This window comes from Emys orbicularis, chromosome 12 (genome assembly GCF_028017835.1).
Source record: "Emys orbicularis isolate rEmyOrb1 chromosome 12, rEmyOrb1.hap1, whole genome shotgun sequence".
In the NCBI taxonomy this organism is placed as follows: domain Eukaryota; kingdom Metazoa; phylum Chordata; order Testudines; family Emydidae; genus Emys; species Emys orbicularis.
Genome location: NC_088694.1, coordinates 38,619,076 through 38,647,061, shown reverse-complemented (window position 1 = coordinate 38,647,061; position 27,986 = coordinate 38,619,076). Strand labels below are relative to the sequence as shown.

The window sequence follows — 27,986 nt, the reverse complement described above, 5'->3', positions numbered from 1 at the left end:
TCGTTTCACGCCACCCACCAGTCTCCTCGTGGCGTGCTCCCAGATCTTGACGTCTCCATCCAGCGCTGCCGTCACCAGCACGTCCCCGCAGCTGTGCAGCGCAGTGACCTTGGAACTGTGGATCTGAGGGGCACAGGCCGTGAAGGGGTTAACATGTAGGAACAGGAGGCCCCTGCCCCAGCCCAAAGGGGTTGCGGGATCGGCTGACCTGAGGGTTCACCCCAGTCTCGCCGCTTCCAGGGAAGAGAATGAACCCTCTGCCCCCCGGAAGCTGACCTGAGGCTACGGTCAGCCCGCACCAAGCTCAGCAGGGGCCAAGCCCCTCGCAAGGATGGGGATAGCTCACTGTCATTCGTTGCGCTGGGTGTTAACCCTGGACCCTGCTGACCACACCAATGACACGCAAGGAGGGAAACATCCGCTGGGCTGACAAGGGCCGCACCCCACCTAGTGGAGCAGACTGGGCTGCTGCCAGCAGGGAAGGAGGGATGGGCCCTGCCGGGACAGGGTCCCCAACAGAGATAGGCCCAGCCAGGGAGTGCTCACCCGCTGCTGCTGCCACCCCTCGCTGCTCCAGGACTCGGCTGCATCATCCTCCTCGCTCCACAGAGCCCGAGTCCAGAGCATCCCGTCGGAGCCGGCGAGGAGCAGGGATGAGTCTGCGAAGGGACAGAGCTGAACCTCCCGACTGCCCCTCATGCCCAACCCAAAGCCCCTGTTAGCCCTGCCCCCACACACTCCCGACCCGCAGCCCCCTGCTAGCCCAGCCCTGCCGGTGCCCCTCACTCCCGACCCGCAGCTCTGAGCCAGGACTCACCGGGGCTGAGCCAGGCCCTGCTGAACCAGCTGGAATCGGCGTCCTCATCCCGCTCCCAGAGGTGGATCTTGGCCTCCCGGGATTTCTCCAGTTCCTCCGACTCCTCCACCCTCTACAGAGCAAACAACACTGGTGTGAGCACCTGGATTCCTGGGTTCTCTGCCGGCTCAGGGAGGGGAGGGGCCTAGTGCGCTGGGGGGGGGGAGGGAAGGGGACTGGGCGCCCGGACTCCTGGGTTCTCTGCTGTGGGGCCTAGTGTGCTGGTGGGAGGGAGGGGGGCAGGGCTGGGCAGCAGGACACCTGGGTTCTCTGCCACCTCTGGGAGGGAGTGGGGCCTGGCGCATTGGGGAAGGGGGGACAGGGCTGGGTGCCCAGATTCCTGGGTTCTCTGCCCAGTCACTCACCAGTTCGTACAGTCACTCACCAGTTCGTACAGGGTGGGTTCTTTCACCCCCTTCCACAGAAGAAGCCGCCCATCTGGGGTCACAGCCACATCAAACAGGTACTCAGGGGGGTCTGGAACCCAGATGTCCGGGCTGACTAAGCTACAGGGGCAGAGACGAGGGTCAAACCCAGGAACATAGGGGGCTGCCCTCCCCCTGAATCCCCCATTCACCAAGGGAACTGCAGGGACCCCGCCTGAACCCCTCACATCACCGAAGGAGCCGCAGGCACACACACACCCCCCACCTCCCGACTCACCAGAGGGGCTTCAGCACCGCCTGGTGGACTCTGAACAGCAGCACCTCCCCGTTCGCCAGCCCCAGGACCAGGGAGCCGGGGGGCCCGGCTGGCCCCATGCAGGTAACGGGAGCTGCCACCTCCCCCAGGGAGCGCTCACGCTCCAGGCTGAGAGAGAGAGAGAGACGCGGTCAGTGTGGGGCCCAGGCCAGCTGCTGCAGAGACTGGTACGGGAAACGGGACCTCGGTGGCCCGGGTCGGTAGGGCATGGCCCTCCCCCACCCCCCGCTCCCCAGGGAGAGATGGGGCCAGGAAGGGACCCAGGCATCCAGCTTGCCCCGCCCAGCTCACCTGAGGGTCCCGGTATTGGGGTCGCCATGCAGGCCCCACAGCCAGATGCTCCCGGCCGCCGGCGCCACCAGGAGGCTGCAGGAGGAGGCGAAGCCGAGAGCACAGACACTGCGCGAGCCGGCCTGTGTAGGAGGGGAGTGAGTGGGGGTTGGACTGAGGCCCCCCCAGCCGCCCTGACAACCTCCCTCCTGCCCCCCATCTCGCCCACTCCATCTGCCTTCCCCCCTCCCCTCCCCTCCCCAGCCTCCCACCGCACCCCCCAGCCTCAGGGGGCAGCCCCATCTCTCCAGTCCCCCCCTCAACATACCTGCACTGTGGCCAGGGCCTTGGCCTCCCCCCACACAATCAGCTCCCCACACTCCCCGCCTGACACCGCCAGCGTCCCGTTGGGAGACCAGGCAAGGGCAGAGATGGCCCCACGGTGCCAGCCAGGACCCTCGGCACATCCTGCCAAGAGAGAGACAGGCTGGGAGCCAGGACTCCTGGGTTCTCTCCCCTGCTCTGGGAGGGGAGTGGGGTCTAGTGGTTAGAGCAGGGCTGGGAGCTGGGAGCCAGGACTTCTCTCCTGGCTTCGGGAGGGAAGGGGTATCCGGTGAAGGAGTCTCTTACCCGTTTGCCAAGGCGCTGCCCACACGTGCACAGCACCATCTCCTGACACTGTCAGGACGCGGGCGGCAGCCGGGCTCACGGCAGCACCACACACCGGGGCGCTGTGCCCCACCAATGCCCGCGGGCGGCCGAACTGCAGGCAGGAGAGAGAAGTGAGTGGGGGGGGGGGAGGGGCAGCCAGTGCCCTGGGGCAGGGTCTCCATGGGGGGGGGGGGGGGGGAACAGCCCCCAGGTCCCATCTCACCTCCAGGGGGCTCCAGAGCTGCACCCGCCCGTCGCATCCAGCCATGGCCACCACGAAATCGCCATCTGCAGGAGAAGAGCGACACAGAGAGATGGGCACTGGGGGAGAGCAGAGGGCACTGGGGGTCAGACCCGCACCGGGGTGTGGGGGGGCGGCAGCGCCTGCTCACCTGCTCCCATGAAACCAGCGCCCTGGTTCACCAGCCCGGGGTGCGCCGGGAAGCGGGTCAGCTCCACGCCCAGCATGTCCCATGCTGCCAGCGTCCCATCGCGGCCCACCGCCAGCACGCGCCCGGCCTGCATCGAGAGAGGGGGTGAGGGACGGTACCAGTGCCCAAGGTGCCCCCCCATGCCTGGCACCGTGCCCCCCCCTCCCCTCCCTCAGGTCTGTACCATGGCCAGGACAGCACTGACGGGGCCGCAGTGGGGTAGGAACTCGCGGAGCCGCTGGCCAGTTGCCGGGTCCCAGAGCCGTACGGTGCCATCGCTGGAGCAGGACAGCTGCAGGGGCAGAGGAAGGGGACAAGTCAGGGAGGAGCAGAGGGAGCTGCCTCCCCCCGCCTCCCTCCCAACTACCCCCCTCACTCACCAGCAGGGGCCCGACCCAAACGCAGCCACTGAGCCAGTCGCGGTGGCAGAAGGGGAGCGAGCGCCAGAGGGGGGGGGCTCCCGGGGTGGGGCCCCCCACGTCCCAGCACAACAGGGTCTGCGGGGACACGGGCTGGTTAGACGAGCAGATACAGCACGTCTGCTCCCCCCGCCTCCCAGTGCTCATCTCACAGCATGGCTGCCCCATGCCTGCCCCGCACCGCCCCCTAGTGCCCATTTCACAGCACGGCCGGCCCACACTGCCCCCTAGTGCCCATCTCACAGCACAGCCACCCCACACTGCCCCCTAGTGCCCATCTCACAGCACAGCCACCGCATACCGCCCCCTAGTGCCCAACACACCACACTGCTGCCCCACACCGCCCCCTAGTGCCCATCTCACAGCACAGCCACCCCACACTGCCCCCTAGTGCCCATCTCACAGCACAGCCGCCCCACACTGCCCCCTAGTGCCCAACACACCGCACTGCTGCCCCGCACTGCCCCCTAGTGCCCATCTCACAGCATGGCCACCCCACACTGCCCCCTAGTGCCCGTCTCACAGCACGGCCACTCCACACTGCCCCCTAGTGCCCATCTCACAGCACAGCTGCCCCATACTGCCCCCTAGTGCCCAACACACCGCACTGCTGCCCCACACCGCCCCCTAGTGCCCAACACACCGCACAGCCACCCCACACTGCCCAACACACCGCACACACACCCCTCACCTTGTCCCTGCCCCCCGTGGCAAGGTGCCGGCCATCGGGGCTGAAGGCGCAGCAGGTAACAGCGGCCGCGTGGCCCTGCAGGACGGCCAGGGGGGCTGGGGAAGGGTCCGGGAGGGCCCGTCTCAGTGTCTCGGCCAGCCACAGGCAGATGGTGAAATCCTCTGGGGGCGGGAGGAAGGCTCAGACTATGGGCCCCAAAACCCCACCCCCACCCATCCCATCCTGCCCCCCACCCCATAATCCTTGGGCACCCCCAGCCTCACCAATGATACCCAAATCTCCCCCCCACAGATCTGGAAACACCCTGCCCCCAGCCCCTCCCCACATCCTGCAAGCGGCCCCCCTCCCCCCATCCGTCCCCCCAGCCTTACCTGAGGCAGACGCCAGCAGCTGGGGCGAGGCGGCTAGGCCCAGCACGGCCCCCTTGTGCCCCCGCAGCTCCCACAGGGGGCAGGCCAAGCTGCTCGCCAGTGCCCAGCCACGCAGGGTGCCGTCCCTGCTGCCTCCAGCCAGCACGGCATCCCCGAGCCAAGCCAGGCTGGGCACCGCCACACCCCCTACTGGGCAGCGCCACCCGGCCGAGCCTGCGGGGAGAGCGAAGAGTGAGGGGGGCCGACCCCACAGGGAACTCAGGAGTCCTGGCTCCCAGCCCACACCCTCACCCCAGGAGTCCTGGCTCTCAATCCCCACCCAACCACAGAACCCAAGACTCCTGGCTGCCCAGAATGGAGGAGTCCTGGCTCCCAGCACCGCCCACCCCCATCCACTAGATCTCATTTTCCCCCACAAGCTGGGACAGAACCCAGGCGTCTGGGCGCTTACCCCAGGGGGTGCCGTAGACCCAAACATCATCTGAATGGTGCCCCACAGCGAGTAGGGTGCCGGCGGGGTTGGGGGCCACACAGAGGGCTGGAGAAAGCGGCCCTGAGCCCAGAGCGCCCCGGGCACGGCCCAGGTGCCCTGGCCAGAGCTGGACCTGGGCCACAAATCAGGGGTTAGTGCTGTGCCCCCCCCACCTCCACCAGTGCCCCTCACTCCCGACCCACAGCCCCTGCTAGCCCAGCCCCCCTCCCTGCCGGTGCCCCTCATTTCCGACCTGCAGCCTCTTCTAGCCAAGCCCTGCCCCCCTCCCCGCCGGTGCCCCTCACTCCTGACCCACAGCCCGCTAGCCCAGCCCTGCTCCCCTCCCCGCCGGTGCCCCTCACTTCCGACCCGCAGCCCCTTCTAGCCCAACCCTGCCCTCCAGCCCTGCCAGTGCCCCTCACTCCTGACCCACAGCACCTTCGAGTCCTCGCCCGCCGTGAGGAGGACCTGGCCCCCGGAGAGAAACTTGACCTCGGAGACGAAGCCCTGGTGTGCTGGGAACGTGGCCAGGCTCACGACCTCCCGCCAGGACCAAAGATGCACTGTCCCGGCCAGGCAGCCGGACGCTAGCATGGTGCCCGCAGGGGAGAAGGACACGGCGCGGACGGAAGTGTCATGGCCTGAGAGAACCTGCAGGGGGAGCCAGAGTCACAGCCCAGCCTGCCCCACCAGTGCCCCTCACTCCCAATCCGCAGCCCCTGCCAGCCCAGCCCTCCCGGTGCCCCTAACTCCCGACCTGCAACCCCTGCTAGTCCAGCCCTGGGCCCCCAGCCCTGCCAGTGCCCCTCACTCCCGACCCGCAGCCCCTCCTAGCACAGCCCTGCCCCTCCTGACCCATACCGAGCTCACACTCCGGTTCTGCAGGCCCAGGATGGTCACAGCGCCGTCCCAGCCCCCGGTGGCCACCAGCTGCCCGTCGGGGTGGAAGGCAGCACAGTTCAAGGGGCAGGAGAGATCCAGCTCCCAGGTCAGGTGCCCCTGGGCAGAGTCCCACAGCTGGGAGAGACAGGAACAGCAGGTCAGAACAGGGGCCAGGCACCCCGACCTCTGGATTCTCTCCTGGCTGGGGGAGGGGAGTGGGGGCTAGTGAGTAAAGCGGGGGGGGAGGGGGCGGTGACTATAGCCAGTACCTTCAGGTGCCCATCCAGGGAGACGCTGGCCAGCTGTCTGCGATCAGGGCTGACGCAGCAGTCTGTGACCTGGCCCTGGTGAGCATCAGTAGCCAGGAGCCTGGAAGGGAGAGAGATTCATGTGGTGTCCCCACTGTTGCCCCCAAAACCAGCTCCCCCGCTGCCCCCCAGGCCAGACCACAGCCAGCGCCCCCAGAGGGGCAGCCCCCCTGGCAGTACCTGCTGCCCTCACGCAGGCCCCAGGTCTCCAGTCCCCCAGCGGAGGTGCCCAGGCAGAGGGTCCCATCAGCCAGGAAAACGCAGGCCGAGATCCCAGTGCCACTGCTCAGCAGGGTCTTCAGCTCCTGGGGGAAAGGGGGGGGGGGGGTGAGACTGCAGAGCCCCCTGCCGGTCCACCGGCTTCCCCTGCCCCCCAGCTTGTCCAGCCCCCAGCTTGCCCCCGGCCTGTCCCCAGCTCCCCACCTCCCCATCCTGCCCCTGCCCCCAAACCAACCAGTCCCACAGTGTCCTCCCATGGCAAGAGAGCCCCTGAATCTGCCCTGCCCTCTCCCCCGGTACCTGGCCACTCTGCATGTCCAGCAGGTGCAGGGTCCCGTCGGTGCTGCCCACGGCAGCCTGGCGCCCGCAGGGAGAGATGGCCACACAGGTGGGGGATGTGGGCAGGGCCAGGGCGACGCTAGGGGTGGGGGGAGAAGATCAGGGGGGAACGAGGCCCAGGAGCGGACAGGAACCCAGTGCTGCCCACCCCCAGAGCTCAGAGACAGGCAGCACCCCCACCCAGGACACCGTGCCCCCAAGGGACCCCTCCCCTCCCCCAATGGAGCCCCCCAGTCCCACAGGGACCCAGCCCCTCCCCTCCCCCAGGGTAGAGATACGCAGCCCCCCCTGCCAGGCTCCCAGCCCTGCAGCCCCTCCCCCCCCAGTCCATGGGACCCACACACCCCATCCCCCCCAGGTCACAGGAGGGTCCCCCCAACCCAGCACAGGCGCCCCAGGCTGTGGACCAACTCAGCCGGGAGCAGGGCCGGAGCCCAGCTGAGTGGGAGCCCTAGAGGGCAGGCGCCCGGGCCCGTGGTGAGGCCTGGTGGTGAGACCCGGGGGCTGGGCGGGAGGGGTGATGGGTAGGGAGTCATGGTGAGGAGCAGGTGGGTGCCCGGGGGCTGGGCGGGAGGGGTGATGGGGAGGGGGTCATGGTGAGGAGCAGGTGGGCACCCGGGAGGAGGGGCAGGCATCCAGAGGCGGGAGGAAGGGAGGGGCCCTCCCACCCACGGCGGCCCCATTACCTGTCAGGGTGAGGGGCGTCCTGGGCCTTGTTGCGCCAGAGCAGCAGGCGCCCCTCCGGTGGGGCCAGGGCCTGGGCCTGGGCGCCCAGCGAGGAGCCATCAGGCGCGTTGGCTGCCAGCTGGGCCAGGAGCGATGGGTTCTCAGAAAGCAGTGCCGCGCCCGCCTGCACCATCGCCCGGAATGCGCCCACCTCGCCCGGGGGCTGGGCGCTGCCCGCTGTGGGGAGAGACGTCTGTGTCAGGGGCACAACAGCCCCCAGCACCCTGGGAGCCCCCCAGCAGCCCCCAGCACCCCTATTTCAGCCCCTGGTAGCCCCCCCCACACCTCCCATTCCCCCCGGCAGCCTCCAGCCCCACTGGGAGCGCCCCCGGCAGCACTGACATGCCTCCCATTCCCCCCACGGCAGCCCCCAGCCTCCCAGGACCCCACAGCAGCCAGCCCCTCCCCCCCCCGCCATTACAGCAAGGCACCTTCCCATGCCCTTGTGGACAGCCCCCCCTCCGCACAGGGCTGGCTCCCGACTAGCAGCCCCCGGAGGTGCCCCCCACGCCCAGGCCACCCCGCTCACCGTGCAGGGCATAGGCCTGGCCTAGCACAGGCAGCAGCCCCAGGCGGACGTGGGCGGCCACGAAGCGCAGGTCCGTCAGAAGGGAGCCCAGGAGGTCGGGGCATCCAGCGCAGACCTGTCGGGACAGCGGGGTCACTCGGGGGTGCTGCCCACCCAGCCCCAGCCCCTGCTACGCTAAGCCCCACCCCCTGCCTCCCGCCTCACCCCACCCTATGCCCAGCCCCCCACCCAGCCCTGCTCCTGCCCAGCCTCTGCCCACCCACTTCCGAGTTCCCCACCTCACCCCACCTGCCCAATCCTGCCCACTGCCAAGCCCCGCCCCTGCCCTCACCCAGCTCCCCCCCCACACCGCCCCCCAGTGCCCCATACCCACCAGGTGGTAGGGCAGAGCCGCCAGGGGCCCAGCCTCGCTGCCCTGGAAGCTCCGGGACACGTCCGGGTCGCAGAGTTTCCAGAGATGAGCTGGGGATGTGGGGGAGACTGTCACTCACAATGCTCAGCACCCCCCGGCCAGGGGGGGTCACAGGCCCAGCCCAGACACCACCCCAGGGCCCCCCACGGGGCGACCTCCTGACCTGCTATCAGAGCGTGAGCCGCTCGCTCCAGGCCCGGTTCCTTCAGGTAGCGCCGTTCTACCGCCATCCGCAGGGGGGCACCGCAGAGGTGGAGCCGTGAGCCGGGGGCCTCCGAGGGGGCCCCACACACCCCCGCCAGCCTGGGGGGACAGACGGGGGACAGAGAACACTGGATTCCGGCCAGCGACGGACTGCGACAGAGCTCGGGGCCAGTCCTGGGAGCCTGCCAGAGCCGGAGAGAACCCAGGCATCCGGGATCCCAGCCCCCAACCCCCACTCCCCTCCCAGAGCCCGAGAGAACCCAGGAGTCCGGGCTCCCAGCCCTCCTTCTCTTACCACTAGACCCCACTCCCCTCCCCCGGCCAGGAGAGAACCCAGGCGCCCTGGCCCCCACTCACCCCCTCAGGCTCCTCATCAGGGAATAGATCGGGGCCTTGGGGATGGTCGCTGCGCGGCCCCCAGCAGCCATGCCTCCCTCCCAGGTGACAGGCGCCCCGCCCAGCTCCCTCCACATGGTGAGCACGGCGAGGAGATCGCGCTCCAGCAGGCCTGCGGAGGACAGAGGAGCGAGGGTCAGGGACACATCTCCAGGGACTCCCATCCCAGGGACGACTCGCCTGGTGCTCAGATGCAGCCAGCTCTGGGGCGCAGCAGCTGGTAGCAATGCCGATTAACACCCCCCAGCACCTCGAGCTGTCTCTTACCGTCTTTGCTGGCCCAGAGGGCGGCGACGGCTATGGCCACTGGCTCAGCCCCGTGCTCCTGCTCCAGGCAGCCCAGCATGTGCTGGAGCAGGGCAGGCAGCGCCGGGGGCAGCGTTTGGATCCTCTCCGAGACCTGGAGGGAGGGACACAGGACCCTGAGGGGACCGGAGAGCCCCGTGCCACGGGCCGGGATGCCTGGGTCCCCTTTTGTCCCCATCCCTCCCCTGGGGTCCCTAGAGGGCAGAAACCCACGCCGGTGGCTCAGATGCCTGGGTCCCCTTCCATCCTGGCCTCTCCCTTGGGGTCCCTCGCGGGAACAGATCTGTGTCATCAGCCGGGATGCCTGGGTCCCCTTCCGTCCCGGTCCCTCCCCCGGGGTCCCTAGAAGGGGAAGCCCTGCACCACCAGCCCAGATGACGGGGTCTCCCTGCGGGGCTGAGGCACCTTTTCATAGACGGTGAAGGCTCGCAGATCCTGGGTGAGCAGCGCCAGGTAGAGGGGCTGCTGGGCACCGCGCTTCAGTAGCACCAGCCGCATCTGGAGAGAGACAGACGGGGTCTCAGCAGGCAGGGAGCCCCTGGGCAAAAGCCAGTGCCCCTGCCCCACCCAACCAGAGCAGGAGAGAACCCAGGAGTCCGACCCCCAATCCACCCCTGCTCCAACCACTAGACCTCATTCCCCTCCCAGCGCTGGAATAGAACCCAGGAGTCCTGGCTCCCAGCCCCCCCGCTCTAACCACTAGACCCCACGCCCCCGCCAGAGGACCCAGGGATCCGGGCACCTCCCCACCTGGTTGTTGAAGGCCGTCTCCTCCAGCTTCTTGCCGTACAAGGCGAGGTCCCGGCGGACCAGCCCAGCCCGGTCGCAGGGGTCCAGGGACCCCAGGGGGATGATGACTGTGTCCGCCCGTCGCTGTAGGGAATCCAGGAGTCCGGAGCCCTCGCCGATGCTCAGAACCAGGCTCACGCGCTGGGGGGAGAAGAGAGGAGCTGAGTGGGTGGTTGGGTTGGCGGGAGGGGGGTCCCACGGGCAGGGGGGGCTCGACTTACCGGGGGCAGCCGCACCGGAAGCCAGTCGGAGACGGGCTGCCCACTGTCCCCGTGGATCTGGTCAGCCCCATCGAGCAGCACGGCCAGGCGCTGGGCTCCCCGGAGCGACCCGGCCACCGCGGGCAGGAGGGCCTCCAGACAGCACACCAGCCCCCTGCAATGGACAGGCAGGGATGGGACCCAGGCATCCTAGGGCACCCAGCCCCCCAGCTTTAACCCCTAGACCCCACTTCCCTCCAGAGCTGGGAGAGAATCCAGGAGTCCTAGGTCCCAGACCCCCTGCTCTAACCACTAGACCCCACTCCCACCCAGTGCCAGGAGGGAACCCAGGAGTCCTGGCTTCCAGCCCCCCCACACCCTTGCTCTAACCACTAGATCCCACTCCCACCCAGGGCCAGGAGGGAACCCTGGCATCCTGACCTGTAGCTGGCGGGGGGCGGGGCCGTCTGGCCCAGCAGACGGCTCAGGCGGGCACACAACTGGCTCAGCACTACCCTGGCGCTGGCCTGGTCCGGCCGGGCCCCGGTGAAGTGGGAGATGACCAGGCAGCGGGTGGGGGAGGCGTCCCGGGCCGGGGGATGGGCGCTCAGCTCCCGTGCCAGCGCCGCCTGGGGAAGGGACAGTGAGTCAGCTGGGGGCGGGGCCTCTCCAGGCCCCTCTCACCACAACCCAGCACAGCCAGACCCCACCCACTCCAGCCCCTCCCCCTCCTCCAGGCCCCTCTCACCTGGCCTAATGCAACAGACCTGACCCCACCCCCTCCTGGCCCCCAAGTCCCGCCCCCTCCTTCAGGCCCTTCCCACCAGGCTTTATGCAGCAGACCCACACCCCGCCCCCTGCAGGCCCTGCCTACAATCCATCACCAAGCCCCGCCCCTTTCTGCCCCCAGACCCCTCCGCCCATTGCCCATTGGGTGCCCCAAGGCCCCTCCCCTCAGGCCCCATGCAGACCCCTCCCCCCGGCCTCACCATGAAGACAGTCTTGCCATCGCCAGGCGCACCCATCACCACGTAGAGCCCGCCCCCTGCCCCGCGGCGGGGGGGCCGGCCCTCACGCACCCGCCCGGCCACGGCACCCAGCAGCTTGCCCCGGGCACAGAACTGGCGCTGCTGGAAGTCCTGGAAGGCATCTTGCAGCTCTTGCCCCTCCTCCTCCTCGCCCCCAGGGGGCTCCGACTCAGCCTTGAGGTGGGGGGCAGAGACAGGCGTCAGCATGGAACCCAGGAGTCTGGGCTCCCAGCACCCTCCGTTCTAACCACTAGGCCCCACTCCCTCCCCGCCAGGGACAGCGAGTCGCGTTACCTGGAGGAACTGGCGTTGGAGGGCGCCCCACAGATCCTGCAGCACCCGGGCCCCAAACTCCTCCAGCCCCTTGACATACGGCCGGCCCTGGGCCACGCCGCCCCACTGGCAGGAGTACCTAGGGGGAGAGAGCAAAGCCATGAGGGATATACCGTGGGGCCCAGCGATCCCACCGCACCCACCAATCTCCCGGCCCATTACCTGCTGACAGATGCCACCCCCAGGTGCTGGCCCAGATGCCCCTTCAGATCTGCCATCCGGTGCTGAGCGTCCTCTGACTCTGCCACGAAATCTGCCCTCCAGGCTTCCGGCACGGACCTGCCCCACCACAGACAGGTCAGGGGCCCCATGTCCCGTTCCCCAGCCCCCTGTGCCAACTAGTACCCCACCCTGGGGCCGGATCAGCACCCCCTAGAAGGGACAAGCCCCATTCCCCAGCCCCCCACCATGAGGCTGGATCGGCACCCCTTAGAGGGGAAAGGCCCTGTTCCCCATCCCCCTGAGCCAAGCAGCCCCCCACCATGGTTCCGGATCGGTGTACACTAGAGGGAAACGGCCCCATGTCCCATTCCCTGCCTCTCCCCCCCAAAACCAGCCAATCCTTGCCATGGGGCTGGATGGGAGCCAGCGCCCCCTAGAGGGGAAAGGGTGCAGAGTTACCCAAGGAAATCTGGCTCGCGGAGGTAGAAGAACGCCTTGGCAGCAGAACCGGAGTCGCGCCGACTGCTGAGGAACTGCATGACCTCCAGCTCGGTGATGGAGCGGCCCCGAGGGTACGACTTCACCTGCGGCGACAGCACACCGGACTCCATCATCAGCCCCCAAGTGGTGGGATCGAGACTGTTACCCGGAGGGATCCCACTGCTCCCACCGGTCGTGCCACGAAGCGAAGGCCAGCCATGCCAGCCCACAGGCAGAACAGCTCTCAGGCAGGGTTGGACTAACAGGCATCATGGGGAAGAAACACACCTGGGCCATTGTGAAGTGGGATGCCCGGCTTCCCCCAACCGGAAGGCTGGGGAGGTCTTGGTCTCCGCCATGGGTCCGTGCGTCTGTGAGCCCCACGCTGAGTGGACACGGCCAGCAGGCCCAGGCCAGCGCCAGCCACAAAGAGCTTTGTGCTGAGGTGAGCCTGGATCCCAACGCACCCACCAACCTCAGCGGAACTAGGGGATTCCCATTGACCTTGGCCACCTCTGAGGCTCCCGTCCCTGGATGCAACACTTCTGGAGCGTGAAACTAGGCAGCATGTTTACAGGCCTGCACCCTCTCCTGTGCTTCACCCCATCACCGGAAGGGATCCCACTGTTCCCACCAGCACTATTCTGAGACACCCAAGCTCTGTCTCTACCCCGGGGTACAGGACACCCTGGCAGGCTCCGAGATGCTATGAAGCCAGGCATGGGCTGACAGAATAACCCCTCCAGTGGCTTTATACTGTCCTAGTGGGAGCGATGTCACCACTACACCAATTTCACCAACTACTGGAACCCTCCCTGGCGTAGTGAGAGCAGCACATCAGCTGGCCATGGAAAAGACATCACCATGCCTCGCGCCCATTATTGCAGGCCACTCCCCAGGCTGTCCAGTCCTGAGAGGTGTGACTCAACACGGGGACGTGGGTGAGATGGCAGAACAGCAATGCCAGTAGGTACCGGAGGCGGCTGTGCAGGGTGCCCCATCCCACCAGTATAGCGACTGGGCAGACTGGGCGAGGGAGGCTGCAGCACTACACCCAATCGTCCAGAGTAAATAAAGCAAAATCCCACTTCCACCAACTGTGAAGGAAGGCTCAGCGGCCAGGTTCCGGCAGGCGAGGGGGCTGCAGGGCGGTGTCAGCCACCAGCTGGGTGCAAGGGGCACTGTCTTCTTGTCCCCCCAACCCCGATACAACTGACATGGTGCTGGCAGTGCTCACCCACTCGTACTGGGGGGCGTCCGGCAGGGAGTATTCTCTGGGTACATAGCCGTAACGCTCCCCCAAAATGCCCACAAAGAGCTGGCTCCGAGCCACCTCCGAGAGGCACAGTTCCAGCTGCCTGTATGGGGAAAGAGACCGGGGTCAGCACCAAGGGGGGTCCCCCACCCCAGCATGGCACCACCCAGCTCCCCGACTCAGCACGGTTCCCCCCAGACTCCTCTCAGCACAGCACCCCCTGCCCCACTCCCTGCAGCAAGACACCCCCTTCCCAGGGCCACCCAGAGGATTCAGGGGGCCTGGGGCAAAGCAATTTCAGGGGCCCCTTCCATAAAAAAAAGTTGTGATACTATAGAAGACTATATTCTCGTGGGGGCCCCTGCAGGGCCTGGGGAAAATTGCCCCACTTGCCCCTCCCCCCCGCCCGGTGGCCCTGGGAAAAATAAACATTTAAAAACCTTCCACATCTCCGCACAAACCCAGTTTTGAGTGCTAAAAGGCACTAAAGCTCATTAAAAGGGTTGGACAAATAGTTTCCTTCAAAACTTTTTTTGGATCAAAAACTAGGAGTTTTTAAATAGCAGAAAAAAATCATGGACAATGTCTGCTTTCCTTCAAAATTTGTTGTGGGTTTTTTAATTGAAAAGCTGAAATTAGTCTGCCAAAACCTGAACATGGTTTGGGGTTTCACAAGTGTGTGGCCAAATATTTGCTGCTTGCTGTGTTGATTGTTTAAAGAAACAATAAAAAAAAATCTGCTTAAAAAAATCCAAAACTTTTGAACCACCTCAGCTTGTGACCAAACGCCTGAGCCCATCCAGTCAGAGACTTCTCCAGGTTTCTGATACTCCGCTGGCTTCCTTGACTCATATCCCGGGAGGGAGGAATGGGATAGCTCAGTGGTTTGACCATTGGCCTGCTAAACCCAGCGTTATGAGTTCAATCCTTGAGGGGGCCACTTAGGGATCTGGAGCAAAACTCAGTACTTGGTCCTCCTAGTGAAGGCAGGGGGCTGGACTTGATGACCTTTCAAGGTCCCTTCCAGCTCTAGGAGATAGGATATCTCCATTATAAAAAAAAATATCTGTCTCCATAACTTTGGGTTCATTTAGGTAAGAACATGAGAATAGCCGTAGTGGGTCAGACCAAAGGTCCATCCAGCCCAGTATCCTGTCTACTGACGGTGGCCAATGCCAGGTGCCCCAGAGGGAGTGAACCTAACAGGTAATGATCAAGTGATCGCTCTCCTGCCATCCATCACCTCCCTCTGACAAACAGAGGCTAGGGACACCATTCCTTACCCATCCTGGCTAATAGCCATAACCTCCATGAATTTATCTGTTTCCTAGAGACTGGCTCCATAGGGTCCCTCACAAACTGGAGACGGTTACTGTGGGTTTGTCTTTAGTATAGCTTATGTACATACTCCATGAACTGAGAGCATTTGAGCTTGTTCCAGAATTTGGAATGAGCCTATGTTGTGAAAACTGAAATGCTCAAAATAGCACATGCATGGGAATGGACAAAGGGTGCTAAAATTAAATTAACTCAGGGGTTCTCAAACTGGGGGTCAGGACCCCTCAGGGGGTCACAAGGTTACTACTGGGGGTCGCAAGCTGTCAGCCTCCACCTCAAACCCTGCTTTGCCTCCAGCATTTATAATAGTGTTAAATATATAAAAAAGTGTTTTTAATTTATAAGGGGGGGTTGCCCTCAAAGGTTTGCTCTGTGAAAGGGGTCACCAGTACAAAAGTTTCAGAACCAATGAATTAACCCCTCTGGAGCCTCGGGGAATGCAGGGGAGAGGGGTCTCCCTTGGTAGGGTTGGGAAGGAGGTAGGTGGAGTATGATATTGCTCTTCTCATGTGATCCCTCCCCCATGGCTCTCTTGGGTCTATCACTGTTAATCTAAAGTGGCTAATTTTAAATGAAGCTACCCTCCCCTGACATGAATCTCCCTATGGCACTGAATGTAGACTATAATTTGGCATTTGAGAAGTGAAAGGGATGGCAGCCCTAAGGGAAAAGATAACAGCTTGGCTCTTTGTGTTAACTAGCTGTCTGCAAGCCTCAAACTGCTGAATGAGATTTAAGGTAGGGAAGGCTGTGCCTCCCCAAACAGCCTGGCCCTGCCCCCTATCCGACCCCCCACCCACTTCCTGCCCCCCTCAGAATCCCCAACCCATCCTGCTCCTTGTCCCCTGACCGCCCCCCCAAAACCTCCCCAACCACCACCCCGGGACCCCCCCCCCGCTCCCTGTCCCGGACCCCTATCCACCCCCCGCCGAGTCCTGACAGACCCTCGGAATGCCCACAATCCAACCCCCCGTTCCCCGTCCCCTGACCGCTCCCCCCAGAACCTCTGCCCCCTCCCTGTCCCCGGGACTCCCTGCCCCTTATCCAACCCCCCTCCCCCCCCCGGCCGCCACCCCCCTTACCATGCCGCTTACTCCTGCCTCCCTCCTCTCCTGGAGCCTCAGTGCGCCGCGTCCAGGAGCCACCTGGACACTGTTGCAGCGGCATGGCTCCAGCGGGACCTGAACTCAAACCGCTTGGCCGCAGCTCGCAGCCCCGCCCCCTTACCACGTGGCTCCGAGCGGCAGGAGCTCAGGCCCCGCTGGAGCCACGCCGCTTTAGCTCTGTCCAGGGCAGCTCCTGGACGCGGCACGCTGAGGCGCCGGGAGATGGGGGAAGGCGGAGGCGGGGGGGAGCCTCCAACATTCTCCTGCGGGGCCCAGGGCAAATTGCCCCTTCCCCCCCCCCCCTCTGGGCGGCCCTGCCCCTTCCCCCCCCCGAACCCTCCGCCCACAGGGTGGGCACCCACCGCTCCTGCCGCGCCTCCTGCTCGGTGATGCCCCAGCGCAGGTCGATCTCCTGCAGCGCCAGGCGGTGGGGGGCGGCGCGGGCGCGCAGGGCGGGCAGCACGGCCTGGAGCAGCACGTCCCGCTCGCCCTGCATGTCCCGCACCGGCGACGAGATGAACACGCGGATGCTGCGTCACCTGGAGAGGGACCCATCAAACCCTGGCCGGCGGAGCCCAGACCAGCTCGGCCCAGCCCCCACACCAGCCTCTGCCCCCCCGATGGACCCCTGTCACCGCGCTACTGGCCCCTGCCCCCCGATGGACTCCTCTGTCACCACCCCACCGGCCTCTGCCCCCCCCATGGGCCCCTCTGCGACCCCCGCACCGGTCCCTGCCTCCCCGATGGGCCCCTCTGCCACCACCCCACCAGCCTCTGCCCCCCGATGGGCCCCTCTGCCACCACCCCACCAGCCTCTGCCCCCCGATGGGCCCCTCTGCCACCACACCACCAGGCTCTGCCCCCCGATGGGCCCCTCTGCCGCCTCCCACCGGCCTCTGCCCCCCGATGGGCCCCTCTGCCGCCTCCCACCGGCCTCTGCCCCCCGATGGGCCCCTCTGCCGCCTCCCACCGGTCCCTGCCCCCCGATGGACTCCTCTGCCACCACCCCACCAGCCTCTGCCCCCCCGATGGGCCCCTCTGCCGCCTCCCACCGGCCCCTGCCCCCCCGATGGGCCCCTCTGCCGCCCCCCACCGGCTCCTGCCCCCCGATGGGCCCCTCTGCCGCCTCCCCGATGGCCCCCCTGGATGGGTCCCTCTGCCACCCCCCACCGGCCCCTGCCCCCCCGATGGGCCCTTCTGTCGCCACCCCCCACCGGCCCCTGCCCCCCCGATGGGCCCCTCTGTTAGCACCCCCCACCGGCCCCTGCCCCCCCAATGGGCCCCTCTGTCACTGGCCCCTGCCCCCCCCATGGACCCCTCTGTCACCCCGCCACCAGCCCCTGCTCCCCGATGGGCCCCTCTGTCGCCTCCCACCGGTCCCTGCCCCCCCCATAGGCCCCTCTGCCCCCCCTCATCGGCCCCCCACCGGTCCCTGCACCCTCAATGGGCCCCTCTGCCCCCTAATAAGTCCCTACTCCCCCCCGGACTGGCCCCGCCCCCCGCATCCCCTGCCTTTCCCGATGGGCCCCTCTGTCCCACCGCCACCAGTCCCTGTCCCCCCCATGGGCCTCTCTGTCACTACCCCACTGGCCCTTGCCCCCCCAATGTGTCCCACTGTCCTACAAGCCCGGTTGCCTCCCCTGGATCAGCGCCAGACCACCCAACCCGGTCCCTCCCCCTCCAGCTCAGCCGTAGACCCCACCATGACCCCCTCCCACATGCCAGAGAATCAGCCCCCCGCCCACTCTCTCCCCACCCCCGACTGGCCGCGGGCCCTGCCGACCTCTCACCTGCTCCGGGGGGCGGGGGCCAGGGCAGGAGGGGTGGGGGAAAGCGCTGGGTGCCTGCGGGGCGCCCCCAGCAGGGGGGGCAGTCCGTGGATCTCGTCCATCCTGCCCACATGCTCCAGCAGGCGGGAGGTGCCGCGCACGGCCAGGAACCTGCGGGGGAGGGAGGGGGACGTTGCGGTCTGTATAATTTTATAAAAATATGCTAATGAGTGAATATAATGTAACTGGAATATGCTTCATGCAAAACGTCTCTTGTAAGGTATCATTACAAAGCTTATAATCTACTGAGTGTGATCATCCTATTTGTATAAATGTATCACTCTTGTATCTGAAACTAGAAATAGGAAATATAACTCTGAGGGCCTATTGTAATTATGCAAAGTGTGGGCCATTAATGGTGGTTTGGAATCTTGATGACTCCCATTAACCAGGACAATTGTCTGCAGGTGGCTCTGTTTTACCTGTAAGTCTCCTTGTATGAGGGTACGTCTTCACTTACATCCGGGTCCGGATGTAAGCAATCGGTTTTCTGAGTTCGATTTATCGCGTCTGGTTAAGACGCGATAAATCGATCCCGGATCGATCCCGGAAGTGCCCCGGATCGATCCCGGAAGTGCTCGCCTTCGACGCTGGTACTCCAGCTCGGCGAGCGGAGTACGCAGCATCGACGGGGGAGCCTTCCTGCCGCGTCTGGACCGCGGTAACTTCGGACTAAGGTACTTCAAATTCAGCTACGTTATTAACGTAGCTGAATTTGCGTACCTTAGTCCGAAGTGGGGGGGTTAGTGTAGACCAGGCGTAAGTGTGTGCTGGCAAGTGGGCAATGAAGTATTGGAATCCATCTTTAACCTGGTGTCTTTCCATTGAGAAGGAGGGGGTGGAAACCCAGAGAGGGACAGAGGGTTCCCGCCTTATGCAAAAGATATATAAAGGGGTGGAACAGAACAAAGGGGGTGGAGGAGCCATCATGAAGAATCCCCTAGCTACCTCCTGAGTTGGAACAAGGGCTGTACCAGGGGAAAGAATTGTGCCCAGGCCTGGAAGGTGTCCAGTCTGAGAAAAAACTTACTGAAGTATCTCTGAGGGTGAGATTATCTGTATTCAGTTTGATTAGACATAGATTTGCGCATTTTATTTTATTTTGCTTGGTGACTTACTTTGTTCTGTCTGTTACTACTTGGAACCACTTAAATCCTAGTTTTTGTATTTAATAAAATCACATTTTACTTCTTAATTAACACCTGGGGAAGCAAACAGCTGTGTATCTCTCTCTATCAGTGTTATAGAGGGCGAACAATTTATGAGTTTACCCTGCATAAGCTTTATACAGGGTAAAAGGGATTTATTTGGGTTTAGAGCCCATTGGGAGTTGGGCATCTGAGTGTTAAAGGCAGGAACACTTCTGTTAGCTGCTTTCAGGTAAACCTGCAGCTTTGGGGCAAGTAATTCAGACCCTGGGTCTTTGTTGGAGCAGATGGGAGTGTCTGGCTCAGCAAGACAGGGTGCTGGGGCCCTGAGCTGGCAGGGAAAGCCAGGGGCAGAAGTAGTCTTGGCACATCAGGTGGCAACTCCCAAGAGGGTTTCTGTGATCCAACCCGTCACAGGGGGCAGTTACAAACTGGCCCACATGACACCCCCTGCCCGCCCCCCTCCCCGTAAGGCTGAGACTCACCTGAGCACCTGCTCACTGAACCCAGCCAGCTCCACCTCGTCCGCGGGGCCCCCCTGGCACCTGCAACAACACGGGCAGAGCCGCCTCAGCCGTGGGGCGCCCCAGGGAGCTCCCCCGACACTCCCAGAGCCACAGGGAGCCCCCACCCCTCCCCCAAGCCACAGGGAACCCCCACCCCCAGGGGATCCCCCTTCCCCACCCTTAGGGAATCCCCACTCCCCTCACCCAGAGCCATGGGGAGCCCTCCAGCCCCAGCCCCCGAGTCCCAGGGATCCCCCCTCCCCCTCCGAAAACCACCAGGGAACAGCCCAGGCAAGGACCCAGAAGCCCCCACCCCGCAGGCTACAGGCAAGGAATGGGGGGGGTCCTTGCCCCCGAGGGGTTACAGTGGGGCGGGTTCATACCCCCTGGGCTCCAGGCAGAGGTTCACGAAGAGGCAGTGGGGGACAACACGATCCCGCATCAGCCGCAGGGCGGGGCCGGCCAGGGGGGCCTCTGAGCTGTGGCTCAGCACGAGCAGGGTGTCCACCTGGGGGGCGGGGGGGAGATACAGTCAGTCTGTGCCCAGCTGTGGGCCCCCACCCTCAGCTGGTGCCCCCCTCACTCCTGACCCACAGCCCCTTGCCAGCCCAGCCCCAAGCCCCTCCAGCTCTGCTGGTGCCCCTCACTCCTGACCCGCAGCCCCCTGCTAGCCCAGTCCCCCACCCCCCAGCACTGCCAGTGCCCCTCATTCCCCACCCACAGCCCCTGCTAGCCCAGCCCTTCCTCCCTCCAGCCCTGCCAGCGCCCCTGACACCAGATCCGCAGCCCAGACTCACCGGCTCCCCACGAGCCACCAGGTCCCAGAGGACATCGCTGACGGTGCTGGAGCCGCTGCTCGGCTCCATTGTGGCCTGGGGAAGAGACGGGGTGAGACGCAGAGCCAGGCTGGGCTTGGGGAGAGCGAGTGAGTAGGGACGGGGGGGCTCTCACCTGGACCTGCTGGTACAGGCTCTGGACGTTCTCCAGCAGCGACCCGGCCAGTGCCTGCACCTCCTCCCAGTGGCCGCGGCCATACAGCACCAGGCGCGCCCGCTCTGCCACCGCCCGGCCCATCAGGCCCAGCAGCAGGGCCACCTCCAGCGCCTAGGAGAGATGGGGGACTGTGAGCCGGGCACGGCCCCACCCACAGGGCACTGCTGGGAGGTGAGTGCAGCACCCTGCCCTACCCCCAACCCCCACAGGGCACTGCCAGGGGTGAGCGCAGCATCTCGCCCTGCCCCCCACAGAGCACTGCCAGGGGTGAGCACAGCACCCCACCCTGCCCCGCACCCCCAAAGGGCACTGCCAGGGGATGAGCGCAGCATCCCGCCCTGCCCCGCACCCCCACAGGGCACTGCCAGGGGGTGAGCACAGCCTACCCCCTCCCCCCCGACTCACTGTCATGGGCTCCGGGCGGAGGCCGCGCAGCTCCCGGGACCGGTGGTAGGGCGTCGTCATGGCACTGGAGGTGCAGCAGAGGATGAGGGTGCGGCCGGGCAGGGGGGGCAGGTTGTGCCGGGCGGAGATGCGGATGGCGGCATCCAGGGCCGAGTGATAGCGGACCAGGAGGGCGGGGTCGGGGCGCAGCTCCCTGGTGGGCACAAGCTGCTGCTGAGCCGCTGCCCGGCCCCCCATCCTGCCCGCTGCCCAGCCCCCCCCACAGCCTGGCACCCCCTGCCCAGCCCCCCCATCCTGTCCCCTGCTCAGCCCCCCTGCAACCTGCCCCCCCCCTACACACAGCCTGGCACCCCACCTGCCCAGCCCCCTGCCCAGCCCCCCTGTGGCCACTCCCAGGAGCCAAGCATGGGGCTCTCACCTGGCCTTCTGCAGCCGCTGCTTTTCACTCTTCACCGCGCGGAAGAGGATGGGGATGGACAAGGCCGCGCGTAGCTCCCGGCGCGTCCAGGGCGGCTGCCCCCACACCCCGGGCAGGGCCCCCGGCTGCTTCTTTCCACGTCTCAGCAGCGCCCGCAGCAGCTCCACGTTAGAGGGGCAAGGGCTGTCTGGAGGTGTGTGTGGGGGGGAGAGACACAGTGCCCCTCACTCCTGACCCGCAGCCTCTGCTAGCCCAGCTCTGCCTGTGCCTCTTGCCCGGGGTGGGCAAACTACGGCCCGGGGGCTGCATCCGGCCCTTCAGACGTTTTAATCTGGCCCTTGAGCTCCTGTCAGGGAGTGGGGTCCAGGTCTTGCCCCGCTCCGGGGCTCCAGCCAGGGGAGCCGGGTTGGGGGCTTGCCTGGTTCCGTGCGGCTCCCGGAAGCAGCGGTATGTCCCCACTCTGGCTCCTATGCAACCAGGGTGCTCCGTACACTGCCCCCACCCCAAGTGCTGCCCCCACAACTCCAACTGGCTGGGAACCACAGCCAATGGGAGCTGCAGAGGTGGCGCCTGCGGATGGGGCAACACGCAGAGCCGCTGGGCTGCACATTCATGTAAGAAATGGAGGGGGGACATGCCACTGCTTCCAAGAGCTGCTTGAGGTAAGCGCCTCCCGGAGCCTGCACCCCTGACCTCCTCCTGCACCCCCAACCCCCTGCCCCAGCCCTGATCCCCCTCCTGCCCTTCGAACCCTTCGGTCTCAGCCCAGAGCATCCTCCTGCACCCCCAACCCCTCATCCCCACCCCAGAGCCTGCACCCCCAACTGGAGCCCTCACACACACACCTGCACCACAACCCCCTGCCCCAGCCCGGAGCCCCTTCCCACACCCTGAACTCCTCATTTCTGGCCCCACTCCAGAGCCCGCACCCCCAGCCGGAGCCCTCGCCCTCACCCCCTCCCACACCTCAACCCACAGTTTCATGAGCATTCATGGCCCGCCATACAATTTCCATACCCAGATGTGGCCCTCAGACCAAAAATTTGCCCACCCCTGCTCTTGCCCCTGGTTGTTCGGGGTCTCAGTGCTGTCAATGAATCACAGTTAACTCCCGTGATTAACTCAAAACAAATTAACAAAATTAATCGTGATTCATTGCAGTTCTAATCGCACCGTTAAACAACAGTACAGTAGCAACTGAAATGTATCAAAGATTTCTGGCTGCTTTTCTACATTTTCAAATGTTTTGATTTCAATTACCACATGGAAAATACAAAGGGCTCCCTTTAGATGATTATTTTTGATTACCAATATTTCTCTTCACCTCATACAAGTGCCGTCGTGCGATCTCTGTACAAATGGAGAATTATGTATAATAATAACTGTGCTCAGAAACCAGCCAGTGTAAAACTTTAGAGAGCCTCCGAGTCCGCTCAGTCCTACTTCTTGTTCGACTGATCGCTCAGACAAACAGGTTTGTTACAGTTGCAGGAGATAATGCTGCCCGTGGATTTACACTGTCACCTGAAAGTGAGAACGGGCATTCGCATGGCACTGTTGTAGCCGGCATGGCAAGGTATTTATGTGCCAGATGCGCTAAACATCTGTATGCCCCTTCATGCTGAGACATGTAGCTTTTTCTACTGTGCAAATATTTGTAATCTAAACTAATAATCTCACACGAGCCCCGGACATTTTGTCTTCTGCATTGTGGGTGCAATCGCTAGATTTGTAAATGGAGGAAAACAGCCAAAGATATTTAGGATATGTTTCAGTTGCTATTCGATCAGTAACGGTGCAATTCAACCTGCCATGAACCGCGACTTTTTTTTTTAATCTCGCGATTCATTTGTGTCACCGCTTGGCAGCCCCGGTCTCACTTTTCTTCTTCAGCTGCTCCTCCATGTCCTGGATGACTTTATTCGCAGCCAGGAACTGGAAGGGGAACTGCCGGCTGCGGATGATGGACTCCTGGAAATTGGGGGGGGGGTGTGTCAAGGTGGGGATCCCAGCAGCCCCCCACCCCACTCCAGCCATCCCATCTTGGGGTGGGGGGGGTATGGGATTTTGGGGCCGTATCTCACTCTGGGGATCTGAAAGGGGGGGAATTCAGGGTCCCCGGGGCAGTATCTTGCTGTGGGGACCTGGGGGGGAATTCGGGGACCCTGGAGCCGTATCCCGCTGTGGAGACCCTGGGGGGAGGGGGAATTCAGGGTCCCCAGGGCCGTATCTTGTTCTGGTGACCCAGGAGGGGGGAATTCAGGGTCTCCTGGGCAGTATCTTGCTGTGGGGACCCTGGGGGGAGGGGGAATTCGGGGTCCCCAGAGCCATACCTCGCTCTGGGGACCCGGGAGGGGGGAATCAGGGTCCCCAGGGCCGTACCTTGTTCTGCAGCTGGCTGAGCACTCGCCGGTGGTGCCGCTCACTCACCCCGGCCCGGATGATGTTGCGCAGGTTCCTGAGCATGGCCATGAATGGCAACTTCCCCGAGTCTGCGAGGCAGAGCCCAAAGCACGGTTAGGAGACCACCCCACCCACAGCAAGGGGGCGCTGTATCCACAAGGGTGCTGGGCTGGCTGCTGCTTCCAGGGGGCACTGGGCCCCACTGGCCACATTTATAGGGGTGCTGAGCCACCTGCAGCCCCCAGGGGGTGCTGGGAGACCTGTGGCTACCACGGGGTGCATTCCGGGGGGCCCTTATCCCCACGCAGGCCCCTCGTTGCCCAGGGGGGCAGAGGCCAGCTCCTCATGGAGTCTCTTTGTGCCACAGTGGTACCCAGCCAGCCCATGGGCCAATCAGAGACCGGTGCCAGGCCCCCCACTCTGCCCCGAGGCTAGACTCTCCTCGGGGGTGTTACGGCACTGAGCAAACCCTGCTCCAGCTAGGCTGGCCACCTGCCCCACGGCAAGCCCAGCCAGCCCCACACATGACCTGTCTCCCTGCACTTAACACTAGCTCGCACCCTCTGGGAAAAGAGCTAACAGTGCCACCTGGTGACACCTAGACACACTCAGGGCACCACTGGGGGCAAGCGCAGCACCCCATGAAGCCCCTCCTTACCAATCAGTTCCTCCCAGACCGCAGCCTTGTTCCCGCGCTGGCTAAGCTGTCGGTCCCAGGTCTGGGGCTGCGGAAGTTTCATTCGGGTCCCGGCCCGGGCGGGGTCCCAGGGCCCTGGCAGGTGGCTCCGGGAGAAGGAGCTCAGGTCCGAGGGGTACCTGGGGAGAGGGGGGAGCAGCAGAGACAGGGTGGATCCCAGCAGGGCCTACAAGGGGGCGAAGGGCAAGCCAGGACTCCTGGGTACTGTGCCACCTCTTGGGTTTAGGGGATAGAGAGGAGGAGGGGCTGGGAGCCCTCTCCAGGGCTCTCACCTGCAGCCCAGCAGACTCATGACGTGCTGGGCCGGCTTGGAGATATGCAGCCATCGGATCAGCGCCTTCAGGGAGAAGGGCTTCGTCTCGCGCGGCTCCTGGGATGGCTGACCACTTTCAAACTGCAGGAGACATCAGCAGAGAACCCAGGAATCCTGGCTCCCAGTCCCCTGCTCTAACCCACTAGCCCCCACTCCCCTCCCAGAGCTGGGGACAGAATCCAGGAGTCCTGGGTTCCGGCCCCCCTGCTCTAACCAACTAGACCCCCATGCCCCTTCCAGAGCCGGGGACAGAACCCAGGAGTCCTGGCTCCCAGACCCCCTGCTCTAACCACTAGACCCCACTCCCCTCCCAGACCAGGGGACAGAACCCAGGAGTCCTGGATCCCACCCCCCCGCTCTAACCACTAGACCCCAGTCCTCTCACCTTCATCTGAAGCTTGCCGAACGCTTGGCGCAGCCGGAATCTCCTCGTCCAGGGCAGAGGTCTCTGGGAGGCAGCTCCAGTAGGAAGAATTGGCTGGCAGCACTGGGGCCAGAGCACAGGACTCCTGAGTTCCCTCCCTGGCTGGCGGGACCGCGGGCGCCCCCTGGCTTTGCCACGGCTCTTGCGCGAGTTGTACTTGGCCAGCTGGTAGGCATCAAATTGCTGGAACTTGTCTGCCAGGCCGGTGCGGAGGCAGCGGGGCAGCGGGGCCAGAGGGCGCCCTGCGCTCGCCAGGCTCTGTGAGGGAGAGGGAGACGGATCAGTGCTGGCCAGCAGGGGGTGGCACTGGCCAGCGGAACTACCCGCCACTGGGGTTGAGCCGGGGTGGGAGCCGGGTACCTGGAAGAGCGCCACCACCTGGGTCCAGTCGGAGGGCAGCTGCAGGGTGGCACACAAGTAGCGGCGCAGGTGGGGCCGGCAGGGCGGCAGCCAGGCCGCCAGTGCCAGCAGGAAGTTGGCCGTTGCCCGGATGTTCAGCTCCTGGCGCGTATACAGGGCGACCTGTGGGGAGAGAGGGGAAACTGAGGCCCGGAGCAAACCCAGGCGTCCGAGCTCCCCTGCTCTAACCCACTAAAGCACACTCCCCCTCCCCAAGTCCTGGCATAGGGCACCAGAGACCACCCCCCACCCACTCGAACTGCTTGTCCCCTGCCCCGTACATGGGGGGATTGAACCCAGGCATCCTAGCCAGCAGCCCCACCCCCCAGTACCTTAAGGATGAACTCAGGCTCCAGCTGGGCCAGCTCCTCGCACAGCTCCACCAGGCGCCCACGCGTCGGGTCACTGGGGGCCCCCAAATCAGACTCCTCCATGAGGGAGCAGCACACCAGGTTCACCAGGGCCAGCTGGGGGGGAACAGGGAGCAGGGATGAACCCAGAAGTCCCAGCTCCCAGCCACCCTCCGCCCATCCACTAGACAAGGGGTGGGCAAACTTTTTGGCCCGAGGGCCACATCAGAATTGCGAAACTGCATGGAGGGCCAGGTAGGGAAGGCTGTGCCTTCCCAAACAGCCTGGGCCCCGCCCCCTGACTGCCCTCCAGATCCAACTGCCCCCTGCTCCCTGACTGCCCCCCCAGCTGCCCCTTATCCAACCCCCCCACTCCCCACCCTGTTACCATGCCACTCAGAGCAGCAGGACTGGCAGCCTTGCCGCCTGGCAGCGCTGGTGGCACAGCGAGCTGAGGCTGCGGAGGAGGGAGGACGGCAGGGCAGGGGCCGGGGACTAGTCTCCCCGGCCGGGAGCTCAAAGGCCGGGCAGGACGGTCCCGCGGGAGGATGTGGCCCGGGGGGCCGTAGTTTGCCCATCTCTGCACTAGTCCCCACTCCCCTCCCATAGCCAAGGAGAGAACCCAGGAGTCCTGGCTCCCAGCCCCCCTGATGTAACCACTACATCCCACTCCCCTCCCAGAGTTGGGAGAGAACTCAGGAGTCCTGGCCCCCCACCCCCATCTCTTACCTTGTGCTCTCTCAGGTGCTGCTGGGGGCCCTTCCTGGGAGGCTGCTGGGCGCTAGGGTCCCTCTGCCCCAGGTGCTCCGGGCTTGGCTCAGCCGGCAGCTCTGACAAGGTGTACTGGGGCAGCGAGCCGGAAGGGTCGGGGGCAGCATCGGCCCGCTGCGGGGACAGCGGGGGTGACCCACGGGGCTGGGGACCCCACACAGTGCCCCCTGCCCTGACCACCCCCACCCCAACTGTCCCCGCTCAGCGACCCCCTGCCTTGACCACCCCGACCACCACGCCCTACAGCCCCTCCACCCCACAGCCCCTCCTCAGCATCACCCCACACACACACACACTTCACCCCCTCCCTCTGACTGCTACCAGCGTCCCTCCCCCTGGGATTACCCCTTTTGGTGGTCAACAGTGGAATTGCAGCCCCGTGTGCTTCACAGCTACCATGAGTTGGTGCCCGGTCTCAGCCCGGTGCCCATCTTACCCAGGGCGGCTCCAGCTCCTCGCTGCGGGCCGGGGTCCCATCCTCACCTCCAGGGGCAAGGGGCGCCCGGCTGGGTGTAGAGACGGGGGCAGACGCCAGGCAGGGTGTGGTGGTCAGGGAGCTCAGCCAGGGGGCAGGGGGCGGGAGAGGGCGGAGAAGCCGGGCCCTGGTCTCCTCTACCCAGGCTGGGAGAAGGGGGCTGTGGCCCCCCAGGAAAGGGTTCTCCAGCCAGCAGGAGGCAGGGCTGGGGCGGAGGGCGGGACCCGGAGTTTTCATGGCTGCAGCACCTGGAGAGAGAAGAGTGAGATGAGAACCCAGGAGTCTGAGAGCCCAGTGAGGCCACGCTCCTGCTCAGAGCCGGGAGAGAACCCAGGAGTCCTGGCTCCCAGCCCCCGCTGCTCTGAGCACCAGACCCCATTCCCCTCCCAGAGTCGGGAGAGAACCCAGGAGTCCCGGCTCCCAGCCCACAACGCACTCCAAGGGGGGGGGGGGAGAACATTGTCCCCCTCCCTTGCCCCAGACCTGCCCCGGCTCCCACATCAGAGGGTCAGGAATGGGGGGGGGTCACAAAGCAGGGCCCGGGGGGGCTGCCAGGCCCTGGCAGACCCCCAAGCCCTGCCCCCATGGAGCCCCTCCCTAGACCAACCCCACTTCTGCGCTGCGCTGCGCCTTCCCCTGCATTCGCCCCCGCCCCACAGCCCCCCCCCCGGGCCACGCTACCCCCCGGCCGCGCACCCGGAAGCACCGCACCCAACCCGGCTGGTGCCCGGATCAGCTGGTGGGAGGCGCCTGCCGGACCCGCCCCCGGAGCCGGGCTCAGATTTCAGGGAGAACCCAGGAGTCCGGGCCCCGGACCCCCTAGCTGGGACTGATTCCCGGAGTCCAGGCTCCCAACCCCCCCGGTTCTGGCTGGGCGCAGGGGAGCTCAGCTCTGCCCCCCATCTCGGCGGGGGGGATCCTGCTCCTGGTCCCCCAAAGCGCCGCGTGGGGTCCATGGCGGCGCCCCGCGAGTGGGGAAT

General features: G+C 65.1%; 1 protein-coding gene across 1 annotated transcript; it reads right to left on the bottom strand.

Annotated features, from left to right (window-relative positions):
- Window positions 1-5: 5 nt before the first annotated feature.
- On the bottom strand, window positions 6-27,243 carry LOC135886758 (telomerase protein component 1-like). The gene is given in 45 exon segments (XM_065414539.1): window positions 6-65; window positions 2,703-2,767; window positions 2,872-2,998; window positions 3,095-3,202; window positions 3,291-3,407; window positions 4,021-4,181; window positions 4,392-4,604; window positions 4,843-4,996; window positions 5,302-5,514; window positions 5,725-5,880; window positions 6,015-6,114; window positions 6,234-6,358; window positions 6,573-6,690; window positions 7,298-7,514; window positions 7,867-7,981; window positions 8,240-8,328; window positions 8,442-8,581; window positions 8,840-8,990; window positions 9,146-9,278; window positions 9,590-9,682; window positions 9,935-10,114; window positions 10,195-10,348; window positions 10,615-10,802; window positions 11,163-11,375; window positions 11,496-11,613; window positions 11,697-11,813; window positions 12,156-12,280; window positions 13,414-13,534; window positions 16,238-16,414; window positions 17,666-17,815; window positions 19,338-19,397; window positions 19,742-19,866; window positions 20,156-20,230; window positions 20,310-20,462; window positions 20,757-20,949; window positions 21,175-21,361; window positions 23,055-23,145; window positions 23,557-23,666; window positions 24,236-24,393; window positions 24,547-24,668; window positions 24,973-25,269; window positions 25,372-25,533; window positions 25,743-25,877; window positions 26,490-26,645; window positions 26,968-27,243. Coding segments are annotated over 45 exon segments (6,498 nt in total).
- Window positions 27,244-27,986: the final 743 nt, after the last annotated feature.